Source organism: Ambystoma mexicanum, chromosome 2p (genome assembly GCF_040938575.1).
Source record: "Ambystoma mexicanum isolate Mex_15411 chromosome 2p, UKY_AmexF1_1, whole genome shotgun sequence".
Classification (NCBI taxonomy): Eukaryota; Metazoa; Chordata; class Amphibia; order Caudata; family Ambystomatidae; genus Ambystoma; species Ambystoma mexicanum.
The window spans coordinates 84,884,359-84,911,690 of record NC_090923.1 but is presented as its reverse complement, the minus strand read 5'-3'; the positions used below and the strand labels follow the sequence as shown (position 1 = coordinate 84,911,690).

Here is a 27,332-nt window from a genome sequence, read left to right as displayed (position 1 = left end):
ACTTATGCCCAAAAGTGACCAGTTCCAAAGTAGAACTTCTTGAGGTAAGGTCATATAGAAAAGAATCCAGTGGGCTGTGGTGGTGATTAGTTTCCAAAGTTAGATAACATTTCAGTAAAGTTCAGGTACTTTACTCTATCCGACAATAGTATAGGCCGAGGGAAGAATTCTGAACACAGTAAGGGTCAGGACTTTACGCCAATGCAGACCTATGGTGAACAGGGGAAGAGACCAACAGCTATGTTAACTTACACCACTCCCCCCCCCCCCCCCCCAAGATTCTTCCAGCATCCACTGGGGACACAATCATCTGAGCTTGGTCCAGTCGAGGAAGGCCAAAGGTCATTTTCGGTGCCAGGATTTAGTCTGTCGGTCACAGTGCACAGGAATTGGATCCAGTCAGAGTCCAATTGAAGACCCAAAATTATAAAAGAATAAACTTCTCTGGTGCAGACACTCAGGACACCTCACAGGATTGAAGGAGAGCTGCAACGAAAGTCACCACAGATCGCACATAAGGAGCCCCAGCAGACCTTCCTTTTCAGCGAGAAGGGAACATATCCAGGAGGATGCAACTTGTGGTATAAGCTGAAGATATGCAAAGTTCCAAGGCTCTACTCTGAATGATGGCTGCAGCAAGGTAGCCCAAGAGAGAGCTCGTCAGTCCACCGGTTGGTCCAGGGATACTTCACAAGGCTCAGAAGGCCTGTATCCTCGTTTAGAGGCTGGTTCTTCCCACCATTTCAGAGGTCAAAGCAACAAGGAGGGTCTTCGAGATTGGGCAGATGACCAGGGCTTCACCATGCTATACACTGGAGATGATGCTCGTCAGCTGCAGGGGTAGTCTTCAGCCTGCAAGTCTTATAAAAGTCTTGGCTCTAACTATGACCTGATAAACATCTGATTGTTCACCAGAGTTAAATACCTCAGTATCTTCAGTTGGCAGGTTTGCAGCGGCACCAGAGATTGCACTCAAGAGACCAAATGAGTACTTGGGTAGGGCACAAATAGCATTGACCTCCCTCTAAACCAGACAGCCCAACGTAAAGAACTTGTGGGTAATGGCATTAAACTCCTTGCTTTTCCGTTCTGTGGGCAGGAAGGGCAAATGGAATTGAAACCTGCCATTGTGTCCTGCACCACCAAACTTCTGTGACATGTGAAAAGGAAGCCCAGTGTTAGGCAGAAACCTGTGCAGTTCCCTTGGGGAACACTGCAAAAGATTTAAGACTACAGGTAGAGCAGTAAACCCCTTTGGTAGCAGTCTGTACCACCCAGATTTACCTGGTAGCTGTGGCTGAGCAGTCAGACTTCTCTCAAGAAGAGTTAGGCAGTATGTAAAGTATACACAATATGTACCAAAACACAATAGCACAAGCAAACACTGACCAGAGCTTGGTTTCAAAGTATATAGTTATTTATTTAAAATACACATAAGTTAAAAACACTCTAGCAAAAATATAGTAAAAGCACTTCAACACAGTTATAATGAAAGTAGATTCAATCCTTTCTCCTATCTAGACAACTCTAGGTAAAACACCACTTAATTAAAACAGAGGTGAGTGCTTAACGTTAGATGACACTCTAGTAGTTTCCAAGAAAGGGAGAGAAAAAGCAGAAATGGGTTAGACACACCACTCTAAGGTCCAGAGCACTTGCAATAGGCTTACAGAAGAATAAAGTCACAGGTGAGCAAAAGTCACTAGGCAGGGCCCACTCTTAGAGTAGCCGGAGCGAAAATGTGCCCAAGATCACACTGTTAGTTAGAGATTCAAAGTCTTGCAAAGAGTCAAAAAGAGGTTAGAGTGGCTCAGAAAGTTTAGCCAAAGTGTCCCAGGCACTCCCAGGTTCGAAAGCCGGGGACTAAATCTACCCCGTACAGTCGGTAGCAAGGGAAGCCAGGCAGAACACAGTACCTTAAGCGGAAAGGATCCTCCAGCGGTGGCAGTTGTTCCAGGCAGTGGCAGCAGGGCTCGACGTCGGTCAGGGGAGAAGAAGTTCTCGCTGAAGAGCAGAAGAAGAGGGTCGTTGCACTGCCCGGGAAGAAACCAGCCGCGGAGTCCTCCGGTTAAAGGGTTGGTGCCGACTTTCGCGGTATGGGGGTAAAGTGTGGTATTCCGGTTGCCGGGGTGCTTGGCACAGGCAAGGCGGCCACGAGATACCTCAAAGAACGGAAAGAAGGCGAAAACTGGTTGTCCCCACCAGTCAAGGGAAGGAGCCACTCCGTTAAGAGTTCTCCTCGGTCGTCGGGAAAAAGTGGTGAGACGGTTCAGCAGGGCTCCACCGGGTGGTGTCGTCGAAGCAGGTCGGCTCAGCTCTTCCCTCGTCGGATTCTTGGTCCTGTGGCGACTTCTGAAGTCCCAGTCCCCAAAGCCCTGCTTTTATGCAGCAAACCCCCATTCACCCAGCCTAGCTGTCACTCAACCATGCTAAGTGGTGAGCCGGGCGGCTCACCACTTGGGCCAATCAGGACGGAGTGCGACTTGAGTTACCAAGGTAACTCAGTCCAGGGTGCCTAAATCCCCCTCCACCCCTCCTAAGTACCCCAGACAGAGTGGCACCACTTTGGAGGGCTTCTGTGGAGAAGCCCGCCAAAAGTGGAACAAAGGGCTCCACTTTGGGTCAGAGTTACAGAGGCGAACACCAACGCCATTTTAGAATCAAGTTTTGGCAAAAAGTCCCAACCGGAGTTATAAAAATAAATATATAAACCGGCGGTATGTTTAAGGCTACCGTAAATAAATAATTAAATGTGTTAGCCTAAAACAATGGGAAATCCCATAGGGAAATATTCGCGGTCGAATATAAAAAGTAGTTTCCACTGCCACCAGCCAAAACTCGATCAGGGGGGACGGAGACGTGCCCCCTCGACTAACAGACCCTGGGGCAATCGAATTGCCCCAGCCAGTACGTCCACAATATGATGGTTTGTACTGGTTCTGTTCAGGATTCAAGACTAGCAAAGTCTTTGGTGACTTTACATGCCCTGGGAGACAGTAGTCAGTCCCAGGGTATGGAGTCTATGTTGGGGAGTCCCTAGGACACCCCTGGGTCACGGCACAGAGGGTGCTGTGTGACCCACATCACAAAAATACATGAGGCCCTATGGAGTAAGAGACCCCATAGCCCATTCAACACAAGGTTTAACCAAGAAAACACACTTCAACATGTCCAAGAGTGAGGGTAAAAGAGTCTCACTCTTGGCAGGAGAAAAAAATTAAACCCCAGAAATCCAGCAAAGCTGCTGGGGGACTCACTAGGTAGGGAAATTCAGCCTAAACAGAGAATTCTCCCTAACACTCGCCCCCCCCAGACTAAGGGACAGGAGGATTTAATCCACTCCTGGATGAACCTCATACCTCTAGTCGATGATATACATCCTAGAGAGTCCATCAGCATTTTGATGGTGACACCTTGACCTATGCTTAAGGGAGAACTCAAAGGTTTTCTTTTGCAAGCTAAAGGACCTACACACCCTTTGAGGAACATCAGTCTTTTTGTTATAGGGGATCTGGTTGACCAGTCCCTCAGAAGTTGGTACAACTTCTGAACCTATGTTAGGCTTTTTGAAGGGGTCCTTATAAAGGATTCCCTTAGATCTAGAGGGGCCTCCAAGGTTCCTCACCACCTCTCTTGTGGGAGCAGGTTGGGTCTTAGGCCTCTTGGTTGGAGGGGTTGGGGTTAGGCAATGTACCTGCTTCCCCTTCCTCTTAGATCTACCCTTACCTATTTTAGGAGTTCCCCCCCTAATATTAGGATTAGAGTTGGGGTCTTCAGTAGAAGGTCCAACAGTCTGAAGGTTTTTGGCCTTAGACTTTTCTTTTCTGGTTTTCCACCAGCACTGAGAATTACCAGTTCTCTCGGGTCCAGATAGGGGCCTAGTTGGTCTATCCACCTCTTCCTCAGAAGCAGGGGGAGTCAGAGACTCTGAGACTAGGGGAACAATGATGGAGCTTGGTTGGGGCTCCCATGTTCCTAGCATACTATCCTGAAAGGTGCCTGGGTCAGAGGTCAACTTACTAAACCCAGGGCTTGTAGTGGGGTTCTCAGTAGAGGGTCCCACAGGCTTAGAAGGGTCCTTCAAGGTAGCCTTTCTAGCCAATTTGGTTAAGTTCTGCTTCTCCATACTGGGAGGCCTGGGGGTATGTGACACTACTCCTAGAGTTCTTAGGTCATTCCCCAACAGGACCTTCCCAGGTACCTCAGCCTGAACACTGACAGGGATCCTTACTGTCATGTTGTTACATTGAATGAGGGCTGGTAGAATAGGAACCATTTGGACAGGGCCTCCAGACATCTTAGTGGGACCTTTGGGTGCTTTGGCCACATCCTCAGGTTGAAAGAAGCTTTCATCCACTACTGTTCTGCTGGCCCCAGTGTCTCTCCTGGCAGGAGTATCCTGGCCATTGACAAGAACACTGTCCACATAATACACCTTAGAGTTAACAGGTAGGGAGTTATACACAACCCTATTCTGGGGACTAACCAGACCCATAGGCTCTAAGTTTACAGTTGCTTGAAGACCCAAGGGTTCTTCAGCAAAGAGTTCAAAGTGGGCACTAGCCATCTGTACTTCATCCTCAGGAGTGAAGGCTAAGGAGACTGTGCTGATCCCTGCAGGTTTACCCTTGCACTTGGGATCTCCTTTGATATGGTCAGTACCCTGACAGACATAGCATTGTCCAAATGCTCTCTGGAAGGGTGGCTTGTTCTGACCTCCTTCTGGCTTGTGGCCAGAAGGTACAGTAGCCTGACTAGGTTTCCCATGTGGCTTACCCTGGTTATTTTGTGGTTTGGGGCCCTCTTTGGGATAGGAATTATTAGAATTCTCTTTGGAGTCTTTTTTAGGCTGTTTCTCCCCATCCTTCTTCTGAGTTACCCCAGAATCCTTGTGAGTGGCCCTGTTGGCAACCCACAAGTCAGCAGCCTTAGCTAGCTTCCGGGAATCTAATTCCCTGGAATCAGCCAAGTGTTGTCTGAGCTCAGGAGAGCAGGCATCATAAATAGTCTCCAACATAAACAAATTCTTCATACCTTCATAAGTGTTCACCTTGTAACCCTTAATCCATCCCTCTAAGTTTTTCAAACATTCATTCACCCAGGTAGCCCAAGGGGTACCATCATGCTTTTTGAGGCTCCTAAACCTCTTAAGATACTGGGAAGGGGTCTTCCCAAACCTAGCTATCAAAGCTAGTTTCACACATTCATAGTCCTTCCTATCCTCCTCCCCCATCTCCATTACCACATCAGTTGCAACAGGGGGAAGCCTAGAGAACAACCAGGTGAGTAAGTCATTTCCTGTGATGTTCTGGAGCCCATGATTATATTCAAACAGAGACAACCAATCCAACACATCCAACTTAGGCTCATACATACCAACCAATTCTTTAGGCATCCGGGGTCTTTTAGGACTGGAACTTCTAGAGGAGCCAGAGAGAGAAACATTCTCAACAGATAATTTCTTCATTTCTAAGTCATACTTGAGCTCCATTTCCCTTAGCCTTAGTTCTTTGTCAGTTTGAGCATTAAGTTTCTTATACTCCAATTCTAGCTTCATTTTCTCTAGTTCAAAGTACTGAGGACTAAATGTGGGACCTGGTAAAGGTCCAGTAGGCACAGCAGGTAGAGCAGGCAGAGGCCTAGGGGGGACAGTTACAACAGCCTCACCCTCCTCTTCTGACTCTTCCTCAGAAACATCAACATTTTGCTCCATGTTAACTTCAACACTGTCATCTACAGTCGCTGGAGTGGTAGGTTCCTCTGAACCATCACCCAGACTTTGGTTAGCTAACAATCTTTCAATCAGCTCCATTTTCTTGCCCTTAGTCAGGAGATCCTTATGTTTACAGAGCACTCTTAAACAATCAGCAGTTTTGGCTGCAAGGGACTCTTGACTATAGCTTTCTATAACTGACATGTTAGAGGTTTTACTTTTTCAGTGCTAAGCTTTGTGGTTAGTTGCACTAAGGTATCTAAAGCACAATAAAATGTATACTCAATACAAATCCCACCGCTGTACACCAGTGTTAGGCAGAAACCTGTGCAGTTCCCTTGGGGAACACTGCAAAAGATTTAAGACTACAGGTAGAGCAGTAAACCCCTTTGGTAGCAGTCTGTACCACCCAGATTTACCTGGTAGCTGTGGCTGAGCAGTCAGACTTCTCTCAAGAAGAGTTAGGCAGTATGTAAAGTATACACAATATGTACCAAAACACAATAGCACAAGCAAACACTGACCAGAGCTTGGTTTCAAAGTATATAGTTATTTATTTAAAATACACATAAGTTAAAAACACTCTAGCAAAAATATAGTAAAAGCACTTCAACACAGTTATAATGAAAGTAGATTCAATCCTTTCTCCTATCTAGACAACTCTAGGTAAAACACCACTTAATTAAAACAGAGGTGAGTGCTTAACGTTAGATGACACTCTAGTAGTTTCCAAGAAAGGGAGAGAAAAAGCAGAAATGGGTTAGACACACCACTCTAAGGTCCAGAGCACTTGCAATAGGCTTACAGAAGAATAAAGTCACAGGTGAGCAAAAGTCACTAGGCAGGGCCCACTCTTAGAGTAGCCGGAGCGAAAATGTGCCCAAGATCACACTGTTAGTTAGAGATTCAAAGTCTTGCAAAGAGTCAAAAAGAGGTTAGAGTGGCTCAGAAAGTTTAGCCAAAGTGTCCCAGGCACTCCCAGGTTCGAAAGCCGGGGACTAAATCTACCCCGTACAGTCGGTAGCAAGGGAAGCCAGGCAGAACACAGTACCTTAAGCGGAAAGGATCCTCCAGCGGTGGCAGTTGTTCCAGGCAGTGGCAGCAGGGCTCGACGTCGGTCAGGGGAGAAGAAGTTCTCGCTGAAGAGCAGAAGAAGAGGGTCGTTGCACTGCCCGGGAAGAAACCAGCCGCGGAGTCCTCCGGTTAAAGGGTTGGTGCCGACTTTCGCGGTATGGGGGTAAAGTGTGGTATTCCGGTTGCCGGGGTGCTTGGCACAGGCAAGGCGGCCACGAGATACCTCAAAGAACGGAAAGAAGGCGAAAACTGGTTGTCCCCACCAGTCAAGGGAAGGAGCCACTCCGTTAAGAGTTCTCCTCGGTCGTCGGGAAAAAGTGGTGAGACGGTTCAGCAGGGCTCCACCGGGTGGTGTCGTCGAAGCAGGTCGGCTCAGCTCTTCCCTCGTCGGATTCTTGGTCCTGTGGCGACTTCTGAAGTCCCAGTCCCCAAAGCCCTGCTTTTATGCAGCAAACCCCCATTCACCCAGCCTAGCTGTCACTCAACCATGCTAAGTGGTGAGCCGGGCGGCTCACCACTTGGGCCAATCAGGACGGAGTGCGACTTGAGTTACCAAGGTAACTCAGTCCAGGGTGCCTAAATCCCCCTCCACCCCTCCTAAGTACCCCAGACAGAGTGGCACCACTTTGGAGGGCTTCTGTGGAGAAGCCCGCCAAAAGTGGAACAAAGGGCTCCACTTTGGGTCAGAGTTACAGAGGCGAACACCAACGCCATTTTAGAATCAAGTTTTGGCAAAAAGTCCCAACCGGAGTTATAAAAATAAATATATAAACCGGCGGTATGTTTAAGGCTACCGTAAATAAATAATTAAATGTGTTAGCCTAAAACAATGGGAAATCCCATAGGGAAATATTCGCGGTCGAATATAAAAAGTAGTTTCCACTGCCACCAGCCAAAACTCGATCAGGGGGGACGGAGACGTGCCCCCTCGACTAACAGACCCTGGGGCAATCGAATTGCCCCAGCCAGTACGTCCACAATATGATGGTTTGTACTGGTTCTGTTCAGGATTCAAGACTAGCAAAGTCTTTGGTGACTTTACATGCCCTGGGAGACAGTAGTCAGTCCCAGGGTATGGAGTCTATGTTGGGGAGTCCCTAGGACACCCCTGGGTCACGGCACAGAGGGTGCTGTGTGACCCACATCACAAAAATACATGAGGCCCTATGGAGTAAGAGACCCCATAGCCCATTCAACACAAGGTTTAACCAAGAAAACACACTTCAACATGTCCAAGAGTGAGGGTAAAAGAGTCTCACTCTTGGCAGGAGAAAAAAATTAAACCCCAGAAATCCAGCAAAGCTGCTGGGGGACTCACTAGGTAGGGAAATTCAGCCTAAACAGAGAATTCTCCCTAACACCCAGACCTGAGGGGACCAGGAATGCTTCTGGGCAAGGTCCGTGCTACAGCACGGTTCAATGCTTTGCCAACCAGTAATCAGTGGCCACATTACTTCTGGGTTGAATGGGAACACGGTCTCTCACAGAAACCCCGGTTCCAAGAGGTGTGTAAGGTTGTACTGGACCATTCAGCCTAGTGGAGGCAGACAAACCTCAGCATCGCCAACACTTTTGCTATGGTCTTCTGGGGGGAAAAAAGGAGGCCTTCCAGGGAAACTATAGCAAGAATGTCAAGCTCTGGTTATGTATCCGAGCCAGAAACCTCCTGCAGTTTTTGTCTGATCCTTAGCGTCGCTGCAGGATGCTTTATCTGCACAGGAGGAATGTGGTTCAGACCTACACCCGCTGATAACAAACGCCATGGTGCAAGCGCCAAACCCACACGCTGTGCGCACTGACACTCCTAAGGGGAGCAGACGCCAACAAAAAAAGTTGCAGATTTAATGGAGACCTCTGTACAAGTCACCGTCATTCCCCTTTATCTATTACAGATGCAGTAATTCCTATATGTGACGTAATAGAAGTAATTACACTAGAGAATATACATTTCACCACTAGAAACTAGTCAAGCCAATCAAGTGAGGGAACTTGTTACATTGTAAATTATTTAAATAATTTCCATCCTGTATTCTTTTCACTTTACACTGTACATATCTACGGTTATACTCAGTTTGTAGGGTCTTCTAAATTAGTAGACACAAAGCAACAAGTAGCACATCCATCATAAAGAAAGAAAATGAGATCACTCACCCCTGCACCAGGCAAGTTTGTGATGGTAACTTTTAGTGGCTCTATAACTGCCATGACTCTGGGAGCAGTTTCATTCAGCACCTCTCGCACGCATGCCTCCAAAAGGTGAGGCTCCATGGTAGTCTGAGCCACTGTAACTCCGACCTAGAAAAAAGGAACAAAAGTACAATTGAAGGTGGGCATTCATAACAGGAAACCAAATAAATATGGCTTCTAGGTTTCAAAGAACAATTCTCCTAGTTAAGATTTTAACTGCAAAACCTATTCAACTCTTAAAATGAGAACTTTGCCCTATAAAAAGTAACTCTCCTATCATGGTAAACTTTTCATTCAGTAATCTGACTACTGCGTCTTACATCTATCAAGGAATCAAACTCTGAAGAACAAGTTACTTGCATTTGCTAGTGTCTTTTCTGATTGCGAAAGATTTAACTGCTTTTCAGCCTCATTCTTTCTATGAGATCCACCATCCCCCAGTATGGGTGCTAGCAGTTGTGTACCTAGCATCACCTTCCTTCAGCACCAGGTGCTCTTGGAAACTTAGGCACATATTGTGCTTCGAAACATGTAAACTGTTGCTTTACTTTGACTAGACAGGACAGTAAAAATGCAGATATATGCCCCCTCCGCCCAAATTAGATTTTCATGCCCTCACAATGCTCAGCAGCTGAGCGACTAAAAAGCTCAATTTGAAAAACTCCCAATCACCTCTGCCTTCCACCTCTCTCATTTCTAGTTCCAGCTTCACAATCACCTCTCACTGATGTCCCGTTGGCAGAGTTATCAATCTGCCTGTTTAGGGATATTTATCAGTTTCGTGATTAATCCTGTCTCCTAACGAGACCCCCTAACCCCTAGCACTTTGCTTGACCTTTTTCTTTCTATCCTGAATGAGGGGAACCCTTTTACCCCCTCATTGTCTGATTTTGCTCTCACTTTGGGAACTCTGTTGTTCCTGTTTTACTTTATTCTATGAGTCTGCTTTCCTCCATATCTCTGTTTTACGTTTGCAGCACACAGCACCCTCTGCAGTGTTGCTGGGAACCCTTTGGGTTCTCCTTTGAGAATCTTTAGTTATCCACAAGAACTACTGTTCTTAAGGAAAGACGGATAACTTTGTATCCTTCCTAAAAGTTAATCTTATGAGAGATTTGCACACACCACCGTATGTGGAGTGGTAAGGGGATACAGAGTATCCCTCTTCTCCTGTGCCTTCCTATCACAATGGCAACCCCACAGTTTTGGCTGGTGGCAGTGGATGTTTTCTACCAGCTATTGTGCTATTTTCTTTAACCGAAGAATGTATCCACAGTCTCAGTTGTGCACAATAGGGTCACCTATGTGCCAACATGAAGGCTCCCTTCTTTACCATTTCTTGTGTGGTTGTCCTTTGTTTTAGCCCTTCTACCATTCTGGGAGGGAGAGGTTCGTGTGCGTTATCCCTTTGGTAGGAACCCCTGTGTCCCCCCCCGTCTAGGCTCCAGTGTGTCTGCGATGGCAGGAAACAGGAGGAGTTTAACACTCCCCTGTCCTTTGTCTGCCAGAGTACCTGAAAGGAACTAGTTCCCACTGGGGGGCTGGCTGTCCTCATTGTACAGAAATTTGAGTAGGAAGAGGGTGCACAGCTATGTACTCTGATTTAGTAAATTTACTCCATGTAAACTTATTAAAATAATTGCTTAGTCGGGTGCAGCCCACTAAATAGTGCCTCCGTGCTGGCCTACGTAATGAACTGAAGAAAAGGGACCTAGGCTGATTAGCCATCGGTGCGGGCCGCACAACTAATTACCACAAATGGTTAAATGCTTTATATTATACTTTGTCAAAAAATATCTAATTACGAGTCAAACACAGTTGAAAATGATTTTGAAATTATTCTCTTTAATCCACTATGTGAATTAATAAAAGCTCGTCATTGGTTAAGAATCACCAATTTGTAATTTGCGGTTTTGTAGGCAAACGATAACCCTGTGGCTAATACATTTCGGAAAACCTAGTTTCCTTCTTCAGAGCCGGGTAAAGAAGCGGTAGAGCGGCTCTTGTTATGAGAAGGCAACATAGGAGCAGTCAAAGAATTCATAATGTCCTTGCTGATGTTCATCTCAACTAACTCATTTCAAATACAAGAATGAGTACTACATACAAACGTCAGGCACAGCCCTGGGTGCAACTATGGCACCGTCTTACGCAAGCAGCTTTATGTACCAATTTGAAATGTCACATATTCTACAAAAAACAGACTGGAAAGACAAAATAAAATTGTGGATACGATACATCGATGATATTTTCTGCATATGGCAAGACACGAGAGAGTTGCTAGATGAGTTTCTTCAGTACATCAACAGTATAGACCATTGAATACAATTCACCTTCGAGATAGGGAATCCTGGAATTCATTACCTGGACATTCAAGTCAATGTACATAATCAACAGATTAAAACATCATTATTCACCAAACCAACAGATAGAAACAATTTACTACATCGGATGAGCTTTCATCCACAAAACACACTACGGAATCTGCCCTATGGTCAGATGTTGCGTCTCAAAAGGATAATCAGTGATCAAAGTGAGTTCGAACAAGAGTTAATTAGATTGAGTAAGAAGCTTGAAGATCGGGGATACCATGAAGAGGATATACTAACAGCAACAGAGAAGGTAGCGACAAACAAGAGCCAGCATCCTCATGCCAAAAAGCAAACCAACATCACCATAATTGGTATACGTATCAAGATTTTCTACTGAGAGTACACAAATTAAGAGATGCATAAATAAACATTGGCAAATACTGACTAAAGATGAAAGAACCAAAGATCTTTTTTCTGCTCCACCAATATTTGCGCACCAAAGATCAAACAACCTGAGAGACCTACTTGTTAACACACAAGAAGACCCACCCAGAAGAAGCACAGTAACAAAAACTGGAACTTATCCATGCTTAAACTGTGGGAATTGTAACAGCATAATAAAAAGGAGGTACAGTGGTACATCCCTACAGAGGAGAAAAGATTACACTAAAATGCCAAGCAACCTGCAACACAGAAAATTGCGTATATTGTATACGTTGCCCTTGTGGTATATATTACGTTTTTGAAACAGGACGAAAACTACGTATACGTATTAATGAACACAAATCATGTATACGCAACAATAATACCAACTCAGCAATGGCAAAACATTTCAATGAGAAAAAGCATAACATCTCTCAACTCAGATTCCAGGTACTTGAACTAATTGACAAAACCTCTAGAGACATTAAAAAAAGGCAACAGAGAGAAGCATACTGGATTGATCGACTAGAAGCGTTATCACCAAGAGGAATTAACGATGAATTCGACCTGAATAGTTTTCTTTAAAGACTTTGCATATTGCCTAGCACCATTTAACTGCAACATGTATTGTTACTCTCAATGAATCCTGTTTTTACAAGTACTGCACTATGTTTCATGTATCCACACAGTTAGACTGTTATCTTTTGTCAATCACGTACCGGAAGGGTGCTCCGCACCTCAGCAACAATTAATATTTCACACACTTACATTTTGAATGAGTGATAGAGATTGGACGGTTCAGATATATAAAGAAATGTTTTCCAAGTATCTCCTGTCTTTGAGCAGATCACCTACGAGTATTACTCACTCACACAGGCACCGACTATCATACCATGCAACACCATAACTTTATTACACACTCCATAGCATTCACGCATCATACACGTACCTCGTCACTCATTTATTGATAGTAATTGCAGCATATTTTGCACATATACAAATTACAACTACAATTAGTTTTAAGGTACCTGACACCCACCATCTAGTTGATTAACAGATTACAGAGGCAGAGCACAGCAATTTGCATTAAGCACCAGAGAGATGCCCACACCAATATGGCCGTCGGGCTCGACTGCGAGCTGTCATTTTAGATATACACGTTGCCTAGACAACGCTTTACTTTTCTGTGACACCCGGGATTGGTAGCAGTTCGGAAGGAAAGGCACGAAAGGAACGCTTTACAGATAACAAAGCTCTTTAGGTAAGCACTATGAAATAACAAGAACCAAGAGCAGCAGTGCTCCTTATCAGCACGAACACGTTAAAACACGCGTTCGACTCAAACTATTTAACCTTTTTTCAGCGTTACACAAACGCATCCGACAACGCTGACCAGTGCCGCTAATCGCGCCTGCGATACAGAAGCACTGGCAGGTTAGTTCACGCATACGACATAAGGAAGAACAGATATATATAACATTTGGTGAGAGCCGACAATGTTTAGTTTAACTACCAGCGTGAATAAATAGATTGACTAGACGAAATGTATAATGATCCTTAAGACAACGGAGAAGATTGGGTAGATGGTTCTCTATGCTGTAATAACACGTGGAACAAGTTTCATCATTATCAAGTTTCATTATTACATTATGAGTGCGCAAGGAATACGTTAAATATGGACCTTGCATAAATGTATAGGTATTTTTACACAAGTCACTAACAGCGGCATATGTTGTTTTCTCTTTCTCTTTACGTGTTATTTGTCAATCGTTTTTGTCCCCTGTGGGTACCCTGTATTTTTCAATGTTCTTGCAATACGTCTATTGAAATATGAATGTATAATTTTTGATTTTTTTGATGATGGTAGAACAATTTAAGTAATCCTGAATAGATTTACTCTCTGAAGAAGGAAACTAGGTTTTCCGAAATGCATTAGCCACAGGTTTATCATTGGCCTACAAAACAGCAAATTACAAATTGGTAATTCTTAACCAATGACGGGCTTTTATTAATTCACATAGCAGTGGATTAAAGAGAATAATTTCAAAATCATTTTCAACTGTTTTCGACTCCATTAGATATTTGACAAAGTATAATATAAAGCATTTAACCATTTGTGGTAATTACAGGTGTGCGGCCCGCACCGATGGCTAATCAGCCTAGGTCCTTTTTCTTCTGTCCTCACTGATCAGCCACACGCCCCTTTCTGTAAACTGCTGAGAGTTTGCAAAGGAGTGAATGGGTTATCCAAATATGAGGCGAGGTTCCTGAGGTAGAAGGCAAGTCGACCACTGCAAAAGAAGCTGAAGACGACCAGACACATCTGCAGACCCTTCCAGTAGCGACCCTCTTGCTGCCCCCTGCTTCCACTTTACATCGTGGAAGCAGGTGAATGCAGATGCCCCAGCGACCTCATTTTGGGCCAAATTATGGTTAAAAAATCTCCAACTCCCATATGGCCGCGTAGCCATGCGACCACTTCCTGGTCTCCCTCCCGCCTCCCAACCCGCCCCCCATTGGCTAACTGTCCCGTTGTGCCTCGGGTCGAGCGACCCTCTTGCTGCCCCCTGCTTCCACTTTACATTAACATCGCAACGTGGCGATCCCAGATGAGCTGCAGGGACTTCCTGCTCCATTTTGCTATCTTCTGGCCAGCAGCCATGTCCCCATGCGCCCCCAGATCCCCTCGTGTTGCTCCGTTCCCCGTCTCCTTTGCTTCCCCCTACCCCTCCCTCCGCCCGCCTCCCGGACCCCCCTCCACCCTGTAATTGGCTGACTGTCTGGTCTTAAATGAACCGACCAAGGCAGCCCTCTGCCTGGCAGCCCCTGCAGCTAAGGGCCCCAAGGCCAAGGGCGGCTCCGACATTGGCGGCTCCAAGATGTGTCTGCAGGTGTCAGCAGGGGAAGACAAGGAAGCCAACAGACACCAACAAAACCGTGAGTGTGGCATGGGTGGGGTGTAAAACAATTACTCTACTTCAGAAAGCCCCTGTCACTCTACCTTACCTTCCATAACGTAGACTGCCATAGACTTAAAGAACAAGTTACTTTCTTACCTGGTAACGTTCTTTCGATGGGATGGTCCGACGACGTATTCCATATCTATGACATGTAATCACCACAGCTGTGCTGCTTCGGAAACTTTTTCGGCGTCTGCGTCCTGCGTCGATGACGTCGATGCGCCGCCGTCGAGGACCTCCTCCGACGTCCGACGTCATCCGATGTGATAAGTAGGACGCACGACGCCAGTAGCCTCAGTTGTAGTTTTTTCCCCCAGAACGTGTGACATTAGTCAACTGCCAGTCCGACACAAAGCCTTGCGGAACGTAAGCTGCAATCGCAACAGAAATTCTGCAGCGGGGAAGGCAGGGTGGGAGCGATATGGAATACGTCGTCGGACCATCCCATCGAAAGAACGTTACCAGGTAAGAAAGTAACTTGTTCTTCGAGGGGATTGGGTCCTCCGACGTATTCCATATCTATGACAGACTCCCAAAGCAGTACCAAATCAAGGAGGAGGGAAAGAATTTAGAAACAAAATTTAGAATAGCCAATCAAATAGCAGAGCAAAGGACCGCCTTGCCAAAGGCCAGATCCTGCCCTCTGATGGAATCGAGGGAATAATGCCGTACAAATGTATGTACTGAAGCCCAGGTGGCAGCATCACAGATGTTGCGAATAGGAACACCCCTCTGCAGGGCAGTAGATGCAGCCATGCCCCTGGTAGAATGGGCCCGCAAGCCAGCCGGTGGGTCCTTACCCGCCAAGCGGTAACACTCCGAGATGGCCAAAATAATCCAGCGGGACAAAGTCTGTTTCGTCACAGCTTGCCCCAAGCGCTTATCAGCGTAACCAATAAAGAGTTGATCGTCCACTCTGACCCGGGACATGCGAGAAACATAAAAGCTCAAAGCTCTCCTAGGATCAAGCCTATGGAGCCTCTCCTCTTCCTTACCAGGATGCGGAGGAGGATAGAATGCCGGAAGAACAACCTTCTGGGCCAAATGAAATTCCGTCACTACCTTTGGAAGAAAAGAAGGACGAACACGAAGGACAACCCTGTCCTTGTGAAATACAGTGAAGGGTGGCTTAACAGAAAGTACCTGTAACTCACTCACTCTGCGAGCGGAAGTAACCGCAACTAAAAACACAGTTTTCAAAGTCAACAGCCTCAAAGGGCAAGAATGTAAAGGCTCAAACAGAGCACCCATAAGAAACCTAAGAACAAGGTTTAAATCCCAACCGGGCACCAGGAAAGGCGACGGAGGGAACACATTAGTGAGCCCTTTCAGAAACTGTGAAATTAAAGGGATTTTAAAGAAAGAACATTCTTCAGATGAGCGCTTAAAGATGGACAGCGCCGCCAGGTAACCTTTAATGGTACCCACTTGCAAGCCCCTGTGGGCCAAAGAAAGCAAAAAGGACAGAACCATGGGGATGTCACATGCAAAAGGATCCACATTCTGAACTCTGCACCAGTCGCAGAACTTACGCCAACGGCAACGGTACAGAGACTTAGTTGCGGGCCTTCGGGCCGAAAGCAACACCTCCATCACGTCTTCAGGGAGGTCCCAATCCTTATACCTCAACCTTTCAGAAGCCAAGCGTGAAGGTTGAGGGATCCGACCTCTGGATGGAGAACCTGACCCCCCTCCCGTGAGAGCAGATCGTCTCGGTAGGGAAGACGACGTGGAGGGCAGATGGACAAGTCGAGAAGGTCCGGGTACCACGTCCTCCGAGCCCACGCCGGAGCAATGAGGATCATCCGGGAACCGAACTTCCGTAACCTCCGCAGCACTTGCGGGATGACCGGGACTGGAGGAAACGCGTACAGCAGCGGGAATGACCACTCCACCACAAACACGTCTCCTAAGGCTCCTTTCGGAGGAAATTCCCGCGAGCAAAACCTCTCGCACTTCCGGTTGACACTGGAGGCGAAGAGATCCACTCGAGGGGTCCCCCAAAGGGCGAAGATCTCCAGGAGAATCTCCAGAGCCAACTCCCACTCGTGAGAGATCGTGCTCTGCCTGCTCAGAGCGTCCGCCGTCACGTTTTCGACTCCGGCCAGATGAACTGCCGAGATCGAAACTTCCTGCTGGATGGCCCAGAACTCGAGCTGCATCGCCTCCCTGCACAGAGGAAGTGACCCTGCCCCCCCCTTTTTGTTGAGGTAGTGCATGGCCACCGTGTTGTCCGTCATGATCAGGACATTCTTTCCTCGCACAGTCGGCAGAAAAGCCTTCAGGGCTAGCCGGACGGCCCTCAGCTCCAACAGATTGATATGGAGTCTGGACTCCGACGGAGACCAACGACCGCTGACTGACAGCCCGTTGGCATGAGCTCCCCATCCCGTGAGGGATGCATCCGCCACGATCGTCACCTCCGGCCAGGGTAGCCAAAATGGAGCCCCCTTCATCAAGTTGCCTTCGACGGCCCACCACAGAAGGTCCCGGGCGACCGAGGGCGGCACCTGAACCGGGTCCGACATCCTGCCGGAGGACTGCGACCATTGCGTCTTGAGTGCCCACTGCAAAGATCTCATCCGCAGGCGAGCCTCTGGCACCAGAAGAATGCAGGATGCCATGAGGCCGAGCAACCTCAAGAACTCCAACGCCGGGAGCGTCTGGGCATGCTGAAACTTGTGCACCATCTGCTGAATGTGAAGAGCCCTCACCTGGGGAGGGCAACACTGCCCCAGGGAAGTGTCGAGCACTGCTCCGATGTACTGGAGCCTCTGTGTTGGCGTCAAATGGGACTTCTTTAAATTGAGGGAGAAGCCCAGCCTGTGAAGGGAGTGGCAGGCGACGGACAGATGATCCAGGACTTGCTCGGGAGAGCTCCCCCTGATCAACCAATCGTCCAGGTAGGGGTAGACGTGAATCCCCCTTGCCTGAGATGCGCTGCCACCACCACCATGAGCTTGGTGAAAACCCTCGGGGCGGAGGTCAAACCGAACGGCAGGACCCGAAACTGAAAGTGCGAGTCGCCAACCGCGAACCTCAGGTACTTCTTGTGCTCGGGATGGATCGGCACATGGAAGTAAGCATCCTTGAGGTCGAGTGACACCAACCAGTCCTGAAGCTGAAGGGCCTGGAGGACTTGAGAGAGAGTAACCATCTTGAACTTGTCCTTCCTGAGGAGTTTGTTCAAACCGCGCAAGTCCATGATGGGTCTCAATCCCCCGTCTTTCTTGGAAATCAAAAAATAAGGGGAATACCATCCCTTGTTCCTCTCAGCTACAGGCACCAGTTCTATGGCGCCTTTCTCCAGCAGGGCTTGAATTTCCTGCGCAAGGAGCGGATCCGGACACTTCAAAGAGGTTCCCCGGCGGATTGTCGCGAGGCCTGTGCCGAAAGGGAAGACAGTAGCCGTGGGTGATGATCTCCAGAACCCACACATCTGAAGTAATGGCACGCCACTCTACAAGATGCTGCGCCAGCCTTCCCCCAACCGGCGAACCATGGGACATGGCCTCATGACTGAGTAGGAGCGGCTGCGGCGTTACCTGAGGGCAAAGAGGCAACTGCCCGAGCGGCCTTGGCACCACGGGTACCTTGTCGTCCACCTCTGGTACCCCTGCGTTGGCCCCTTTGACTGCCAGCTCCTCTTGCTTTACCAAAGGACGAGTAATAGCGAAAGGAGCCACCCCTCCACTGCTGTCCCCTAGGACGAAAAGGCGGAGGTTGGCGAACTGCAGCGCCCAACGACTTCGCTGCAGCTTTTGAGGTCTGCAACCTCTCAAGGCTCTCATCAGCCTTGCTGCCAAAAAGATGTTCACCATCAAAGGGCATGTTGAGGAGCCGGGACTGCACATCAGGAGCAAACCCCGACTTCCGCAACCACGCAAATCTGCGTATCACGGTGCTCGCCGCCATGGACCTACTGACGCATTCAGCTAAGTCCAAACCCGACTGAACGGACTCACACATGGCATCCTTACCATCCTGGACCATAGCAAGGAAACCATCTCGTTCGTCCCCTTCGGGAATATGTTCAGCCGCTAACGCAACACAGTTCCACAGAGTGTGCGTGAAACGCGACAAGGCACAAATGGAGTTGGCCGCCTGAAGCGCCATACCACCAGAAGAAAACACCTTCTTCGCCCAGCCATCAAAACGTTTGTCGTCCCTATCAGGAGGGATGGTAGGGTACGACGCCTGCTTTGCCGGGGCCGTGGCCGCCTGCACCACCAAACTTTCCGGAGTGGGGTGCCTGGTCAAGTAGCAGGGGTCGCCACTGGCTGGACGGTATTTTCGCGACAAGGATCTGCCCACTGCCGGGAGACTCTCCGGAGCAGTCCAAGCCGCCGCCACCCTAAGCTGTAAAGCCATATGGAACGGCAGTACCGGGTCAGTTGGGGGACCAACATCAAGGATGTCCGTCAGATCATCCTGCACAAACTCCCCTGGGGGAGCAGACCATCCCAGATACTCAGACACCCTAGCCATCAGGCGCCGGTATGAGGAATCGGCATGGGAGCCAGGCTCAGGCCGACCAAATTCCACCTCCGGAGAGGTGTCCAGTCCACTGGCATCATGCAGCGACTGCCTCAAATCGTCAAATTGACTATGGCCCGAGACAATGTCATCTGGCACCAGACTAGGAACCAGGCCATCCGAATCCTCATCCGCCTCAGAAATATAATCCAAGTGGTGGAAAGGCACCGAGAGTGCCTGCTCTTAGCCAGAGCCTTCCTAGGGGGTACACCCGAGACACGGGGCACCTCCGACACGAAAGGCGCCGATGGCATCGAGCGAATCGGCGCCGCCGTCGAGAAAACCGGCAACGGCGCCGAGAGGATCGGCATCGACGTCGAGGAAATCGGCGTCGACGTCAGATGCAGCGCCTCCAGTATCGGCGGCGTCGACACAGCCCTCGAAGCCGGAGCCCCGAGCGTGTCCCTCGACGACCTGACCGTCGACGGCTTCGACGACTTCCTCGGAGCCTCGAGAAAGCCTGTCGACGCCCTCGACGTCGATGTCTTCCTCGAAGACATCACAGGTGCACACGGTCTCGATCGCGTCGAGGACCAGGACCGGGACCTGGAACGGGTATGGCGAGAACGAGCCTCCTTGTCCGAACGGGACCTCACCCGTGACTCATGCCGACCACTCTTGCGAGCGGTGTCTCTCGACCTCACACGGCCGACCCCACTCGGGGGCGCGGACGGTTGAGTACCCTGCGACTCAAGAATCGCCAACATTTTCTTCCCGAAGGAAGCCCATTCCTCCGGCGACGCACGGCTGGTGGGATAACCGACGTGCCGGGCAGAGTCCTCGGAAGAGGACCCGGAAGGCGACCGGTGACGGCGCTTCCGAGAATGCCTCGAAGAGGCTGAGGAGTGGCGAGACCGACTCCTAGAAGAAGACCGACGAGACTTCCGACGATGACGCGGAGAGTCACCCCTCGAATCATCCGTCGAAAGCCCCGCCGACTTCGACTTCCGGGGCTTGGACACCCGACCTACCGACAATTTCTTCTTACGTTCGCGTAAGGCCTTGGACGTGAGCGACAGGCAGTCGACACAGTCATCCGTGTCGTGGGCCTCCCCGAGGCACCAGAGGCAGGCGTCGTGCGAGTCAGTCACCGACATCTTGGACCCACACTCCCCGCACTTCTTGAAGCCCGGACGCGGGGTTGAAGACGAAGCGGAAGACATCGTCGAAGAAATATTCACAAACGAACAGGTTCGAAGAACCAGAAAGAACAGAACTCCAAAGAGTCGAGGCTAGAACCGAGAAACACGAAGCAACACGTTCGCGGAAAAAACGGAACTGAGGCTACTGGCGTCGTGCGTCCTACTTATCACATCGGATGACGTCGGAGGAGGTCCTCGACGGCGGCGCATCGACGTCATCGACGCAGGACGCAGACGCCGAAAAAGTTTCCGAAGCAGCACAGCTGTGGGGATTACATGTCATAGATATGGAATACGTCGGAGGACCCAATCCCCTCGAACAATACATACTTAGGAAGACTTGTGACCACTATAAATGGATAGTAAATGTTGCCTTGTGATGCATATCAACTTACTTGCCATTTTAGCTAGTGCCACACATGTAGGAAACTGAACTTTAGCTTGCACTGCATCTGGATAGAAATGTGCCCATTAACATGCCCTGGTTGAATCTAGAAGTGTGCCTAACATCCTCTCTGTGCAAAGATGAATTTAGAAGTGCGCCTAATAGCGTGCCCTCGTTGAATATTGAAATGTGCCTAATATCCTCTTGTTAGGCAGAATCCTGTGCAGTTCCCTTGGGGAACACTGCAAAAAGATTAAGACTACAGGAGCAGCAGTCAACCCAATTGGTAGCAGTCTGCACCACCCAGATTTACCTGATAGCTGTGGCTGAGCAGTCAGACTTCGCTCAAGAAGAGTAGGACAGTATGCAGAGTACACACAATAGGGTCAAAACACAGTAGAGCAAACAAACACGGACCAGAGCTTTGTGTAAAAAGTATATAGTTATTTATTTAAAACACACTTTAGGTAATACACTAGCACTCTCAATGAAAAGTAATCTAAAACACAGTCAGGTAAGTATCAACACCTCCCTTGATAACTATCAGACAAGTCAGGGTTAAAGCACAACTATTCGTTAAGACAGAAGTGAGCGCTTAACCTAGATGGCACTCCAATAGTTTAGGTTAAAAAGGGAGAGAAAAGGAAGAGCATAAAATAAAGCAGTTCCCAACACTTAAGAGTTCAGAGAAAGGGGAGAAAGGCAGGTTATACTGTAGAGCCAAAGTTCATAGGCCAGGCCCCCTTTAAATGGAGCAAAGCGAAATGTGCCCAGGATCACACGGTTTAAAGTGCACTGAAAGACTTTGCAGAGTGTTCAAAAGAGGTTGGGGTGATTCAAAAGATCTAGTTAGAGGCCTGGAGCCAACCCAGTATAGAAGCCAAGGATTTAAGGGTCACCTTTAGCAATCTGTAGAAAGGGAGGCCAGGCAGGACACAGTACCTTAAAGAGAAAGGAAGATCCAGCGTGGGCAGTTGTTCCTGGCAGTGATTGCAGTTCGTTGTTCCGACCAGGGGAAGAGAAGATCTCGTCGAGGAGGAAACTTGGAGTCGTTGCACTGCACAGGGATGAAACCAGCCGCGGAGTTCCTGGTTAAAAGGTGCGGTCCTTTTATTCGCCGTCAAAAGTGGCGAGTTTGGCTATCCGGCCGCCGGGGTGCTTGGCACGGGCGATTCGACCAAGGGCCGTCTTTGGAAGGCGAAAAGGGTGAACTGGTTGGTCCCACCAGCTCAGAGGAAGAAGACTCGTCCAGCAGAAGATCTTCTGCTGTCGTCGGGAAAGTGGTGAGGTAGCTGCAGCAGGGCTTCACCGGCGGTGTCGTCGTTGCAGATGGCTCAGCTTCATCCCTCTTCGGATTCTTAGATCCTGTGGCGACTTCTGAAGTTCCAGTCCCAAAGGCCCTGCTTTTATGAAGAAAACCCCCATTCATCAGCCTAGCGGTCAATCACACATGCTAAGTGGTGAGCCGTGCGGCTCACCACTGGCCCAATCAGAGTAGAGTGCGACTTGGGTTGCTAAGGCAACGCAGTCCAGGGTGCCAATTCCCCCCTCCACCCTTCCTGTGGAACCCAGAAAGAGTGGCACCACTTGGAGGGCTTCTGTGGAGAAGCCCGCCAAAATAGTGGAACAAAGGGCTCGACCTTGGTCAGAGTTACAGAGGCAGACACAAACGCCATTTTAGAATAGAGTTCTGGCAAAAATACCCAACCAGTGATTTAATATTAAATAAATAAACCAGTGGCATCTTTAACATTGCACCAAAAAGTGGTGCATTTAAAATGAATGGGAAAATCCCATAGAGGATATTCCGGTGGAATATTTCGCGTGGTAACCACTGCCACCAGCCAGAAACTCGACGAGGGGGGACAGGACAGTGCCCCCTCGAAAACAGACCCAGGGGCAATCGAATTACCCCTTACCAGTACTTCCACAATATGATGGTTTGCACTGGTTCCGTTCACAATTTTGGACTAGTAAAGCCAATGGTGACTTTACATGCCCTGGGAGACAGTAGTCAGTCCCAGGGTATGGAGTCTATGTTTGGGGGTCACTATGACACCCCTGTGGTACTGCACTGAGGGTGCTGTGTACCACACACAGAAAAACAGATGATACCCTATGGAGTAAAATAAATCCCATAGCCCATAAGCACATAAGTCAAAGACATACCTCAAATCATGCCTTAGAGTGGGAGTAAGTCTCACTCTTAGAAGGAGAAAAAAACAAGCCCCAAAAATCCAGCAAAGCTGCTGGGGGACTCATTAGGTTTGGGAAATTAGCCTCATCAGAGAATTCTCCCTAACACCTATCTGGGCAAAGTTGAATTTAGAAGTATGCCTATTAGCATGCCTTGGTTGAATTTAGAAGTATGCATAATATACTCTCAGTACAAAGTTCAATTTAGTAGTGTGCCTAACAACGTGCCTTGCCTAATTTTAGAAGGGTGCCAAATAATGCGCCCTGGTTGAATTTAGAAGTGCACCCAATATCCTCTGTGCACAGCTGAATTTTAGAAGGTTGAATCTAAAACTGTGCCTGATAGCGTGCCCTTGGTTTACTTTAGAAGTGTGCCCATTAGCGCGCCTTAGTTGAATATCCTCACTGTGCAAATTTAAATTTGGTTGCCTAATATCCCCATTGCAAAGTTGTTTTGGCTGCCTATTATCCTCTTTCTGCAAAGCTGAATATAGAAGTGTGCAATTATCCTCTTTGTGCAAAGTTGAAGTTAGAAGTGTGCCTAATAGCATGCCTTGGCTGATTTTAGAAGTGTGCCCAATATCCTCTCGGTACAAAGTTGATTCTAGAAGTGTATATAACACCACCACTCTGGCATAGCGGGATTTTACAGTGTCCCCAATAACTTCACTATGCCAAAGTCCAGTAAGTCTGCCCTATATCGGGTGAAGTAGATACCCTTTATCGTGCGAAGCATGTGGAAGAAAGGGGTGAAGCGTGTGGACAGAACGGGTGAAGCGTGTGGACAGAACGGGTGAAGCGTGTGGACAGAACGGGTGAAGCGTGTGGACAGAACGGGTGAAGCGTGTGGACAGAACGGGTGAAGCGTGTGGACAGAACGGGTGAAGCGTGTGGACAGAACGGGTGAAGCGTGTGGACAGAACGGGTGAAGCGTGTGGACAGAACGGGTGAAGCGTGTGGACAGAACGGGTGAAGCGTGTGGACAGAACGGGTGAAGCGTGTGGACAGAACGGGTGAAGCGTGTGGACAGAACGGGTGAAGCGTGTGGACAGAACGGGTGAAGCGTGTGGACAGAACGGGTGAAGCGTGTGGACAGAACGGGTGAAGCGTGTGGACAGAACGGGTGAAGCGGGTGGACAGAACGGGTGAAGCGGGTGGACAGAACGGGTGAAGCGGGTGGAACGGGTGAAATGGTAGAACGGATGAAGTAGGTGAATGAACGGGTGATGTGCTTGGAACCTGTGAAGTGGGCGGAACTAGAAGTGCATGGAACAAGTAAAATGGGTGCAATTAGTTAAGTGTATGGAATGTGTGAAGATGACGTATGTGGATAGATGATGCTTGGAGTAAGGATAACATGGGTAGAACGAATGAAACGAGCAGTGCGAAGATGACGTATGTGTATGGATGATGCATGAGAAGGATAACGTGGGTAGAACGAATGAAAGGAATAGTGCATAAAATGGTGGAGTGCATGGAACGGATGGGAGTGCATGGAACGGATGGGAGTGCATGGAACGGATGGGAGTGCATGGAACGGATGGGAGTGCACGGAACGGCACGACGTTGGAATGGAATGATTTCGAGGGCATGGAACATCTGAAAGAGCTTTGAAAGGAACGGTCTGAGTGCTTGAAGCGGTCGTAATACACGGAACAATCAGAGTACACGGAACGGATGAAGTTCATGGAACTATTGGAGTGGGCACGATCTCAGGCACCTACAATAAACCACCATTTTCACATCTCCACGCTTACTCTCTTTACACCACCACTCAAATAGAACACAGAGATACTATGACACCATTCGGTATAGCTGTTCTCATACCAACATCTGCCTCAAACTCCCCATCACTCTAAACACTGCTGGTTACACACCCCACAGGCAGGCATTCTCCACAGGCCCAATGCAGCCACAATTCGGTCTGGATAAATCCTGCCAAACGAACACATACTATTGACCACTCAACCACCACACCTACTGCTAAGAAGCAGCTATTTCATGAATACCACACCAGCTGCACACATATCCGGTACTCACACGCACCTTTGACACTCTAGTCCCTCTACTGACTTAACTTCGGTTCCCAAGGGCGTTCAACCTACCAGCGCCTTCAGACCATACCAATGATACATGAGGCGCTATATAAATGCAAAGTAACATAACATAACAGTAACCATGATGCAACCACTGCTGTCCAGACCCCGTTTTCATATCGCCACAGGACCTCTGAAGAGGACTCCTTTCCTTTGGCTGGTGGGACCAAACAGCCCTCAAGTCTAACTACAAATAGAGCCATCTCCGGAGGTGGTGCAACCTTCCCAGGCTGCAAACCGCGAATAGCAAGAGACCTCCGACCCATTTTCAGTGCAACCTCTTGGCATGAACCAATCAGCCCAGAACTTTGGTGAGCTCTAGTGGACCTCCAGAGTCATGATCCCACAAATCAAAGTCACTTCACCAGAGTACAGGACTGAAGAAGCGTGGAAGATCGACCTTGTGATGACCGTCCTTTGCTGGAGTTGATAAAAAGGTGCCAAAACGGTAGACCAGCGTGAGAGACCGAAGAAATCCAAGCTGAGGGTGCTATCTCACGACTGCTGCTGTGACATTCCATTCAGAGTTCTTCCTTTCGTCGCCAGACCAAGGAATCAGGAGACCGGGTTTGTCGCTGCTGCACAGGAAAGCATCCAGCTGCATTTACTAATTCTAATCTACGGTACTGCGGGGCCCAAGGTAGAACTTACCTCAAACCTAAGAGTCACTCCAGTGTGACTGGAGTGCGTTACACGGTGTTTGGGTGTTCACCGATACCTCTGTCCCAGGCTCAACGGCTTGTGTCCCTTTAGGGCGTCCTTTGCCGAGTCCCTAGAACTTGTGTTATCTTGCTAAGCATTTTAATTTTAGTAACTCAAGTATCCTTTCCTAGTGCTACATTAGACTTTTTGTTCTACTCGTACACTGACTTTTGGATAGTTGGGGATTGGACTTGCAAAGCATAGAAGCCTTAAAAGTGCTGCTATAACAAAATATTGTTAAAGTGTGAATAGCCATCCTTTTTCCTCCTACAGACTGATTGTATCCATTACCTGAATGGCTGTTATCTAATCAATGAGAGTGTGTGGCACTACGAATGCAGTATAACTGTCATTAGCTCCCGGCACTGTGAAACCAGCCAATAAGGCAGCTAGAAACACAGGCTGAAACCTACAATCTCAGCCGCCATCGCCCATCCCACTTTTTTTAAACACATTTCCCACCCAACTCCACAACCCCACTTAACTGTGTCGCTGCAGCAGCTTCCACATCCGCTCTGGGTGTTAGGGAGAATTCTCAAATGTGCTAATTACTTCCTACCCTAGAGACCCCCAGCTCTTTTGCTGAACTTTGGGACTCTGTACTTTATGTTTATTTCTTTGATTATGGAGTTTTAGACAACCCCATAGGCATCATCTTGTCATGTGTGTCACACAGCACCCTCAGTGCAGTGACACAGGATAGCCTTTTAGGCTGTCCCAAGGTTTAAACTACTGCTTCCCAGAGAATGTAAAATTAAATTGACTTTACTAGTCTTTTTAAATTCATAGACCTAGCAGACACCATCTTCCAATAGAGCGCTGGAGGGGTTACCTAGTTTCCCCCATGTCTAGAAACTCATGTAGCCGTCAAATGCTACCCTTTCCTATCGAAATGGCTGGTGGCAGTGGTTTTACAGCAAACTATCATGATTTTCCCCAACTGCAAACACCAGTAGCTAAAAATCACAGGAGCCATGTTTTCAAGCTGGCATCTGAGCCCCCTTTGTTTAAACAGGTCCCGGTCTTTTTTTGCTATTTCCTTTTGGAAAGGTCCTTCGAGAGTTTGCCTCTGCGTGCCAAACCAGGTTTGGTCCCTTCGTTCCTACGCCTTTGGCAGGCTTCAGGACTGAAGACCGCCTCTGGCGCCTGTGCGTCTGAGGTGGGCAGGAAGTGAGGGAGGTGCCCGAAACTCCCTGTGCTTAGTCTCACAGGAGACCCAAATGCACTCTGGCATGATTGGCTGGCTGACTGTCCGGCGAGGATAGCCACCCTGCTGGGTGAGTGGCAGCTAGACTGGAATGAATGGGGGGAAACTGTTTAAAAGGCGGGTCTCTTGGATTAAAAAGGCAGAGTCGACCACTGGAACAAAAGTACCGAAGACGAGCTGGAAGAGGACGGCTGCTGCAACTCCTGGACTGTTGGTTTGCCCGGTGAAGCCCTGCTGCAGGTCCGAATTGCCAAATTCATCTCGATGGAGAAGACCTTCAAGGACGATTTCTCCCTTTGAGTTGGTGGGACCAATCAACTCAAAAGCCACCTGGACACCATTCTCTGAGCTGGTTGTATTTTCCTCAGCGTGCTGCAGGAAACCGAATAGCCAGGGAGA

General features: G+C 48.4%; 1 protein-coding gene across 1 annotated transcript in view; it reads right to left on the bottom strand.

The window, feature by feature from the left end:
• Window positions 1-27,332, bottom strand: part of QARS1 (glutaminyl-tRNA synthetase 1) — a 950,222-nt gene that overhangs the window by 247,572 nt on the left and 675,318 nt on the right. The window contains exon 18 of the mRNA XM_069643299.1: window positions 8,939-9,082. Within this exon, the coding sequence (XP_069499400.1) occupies window positions 8,939-9,082 (144 nt within the window). The remainder of the gene's footprint in view (window positions 1-8,938; window positions 9,083-27,332) is intronic.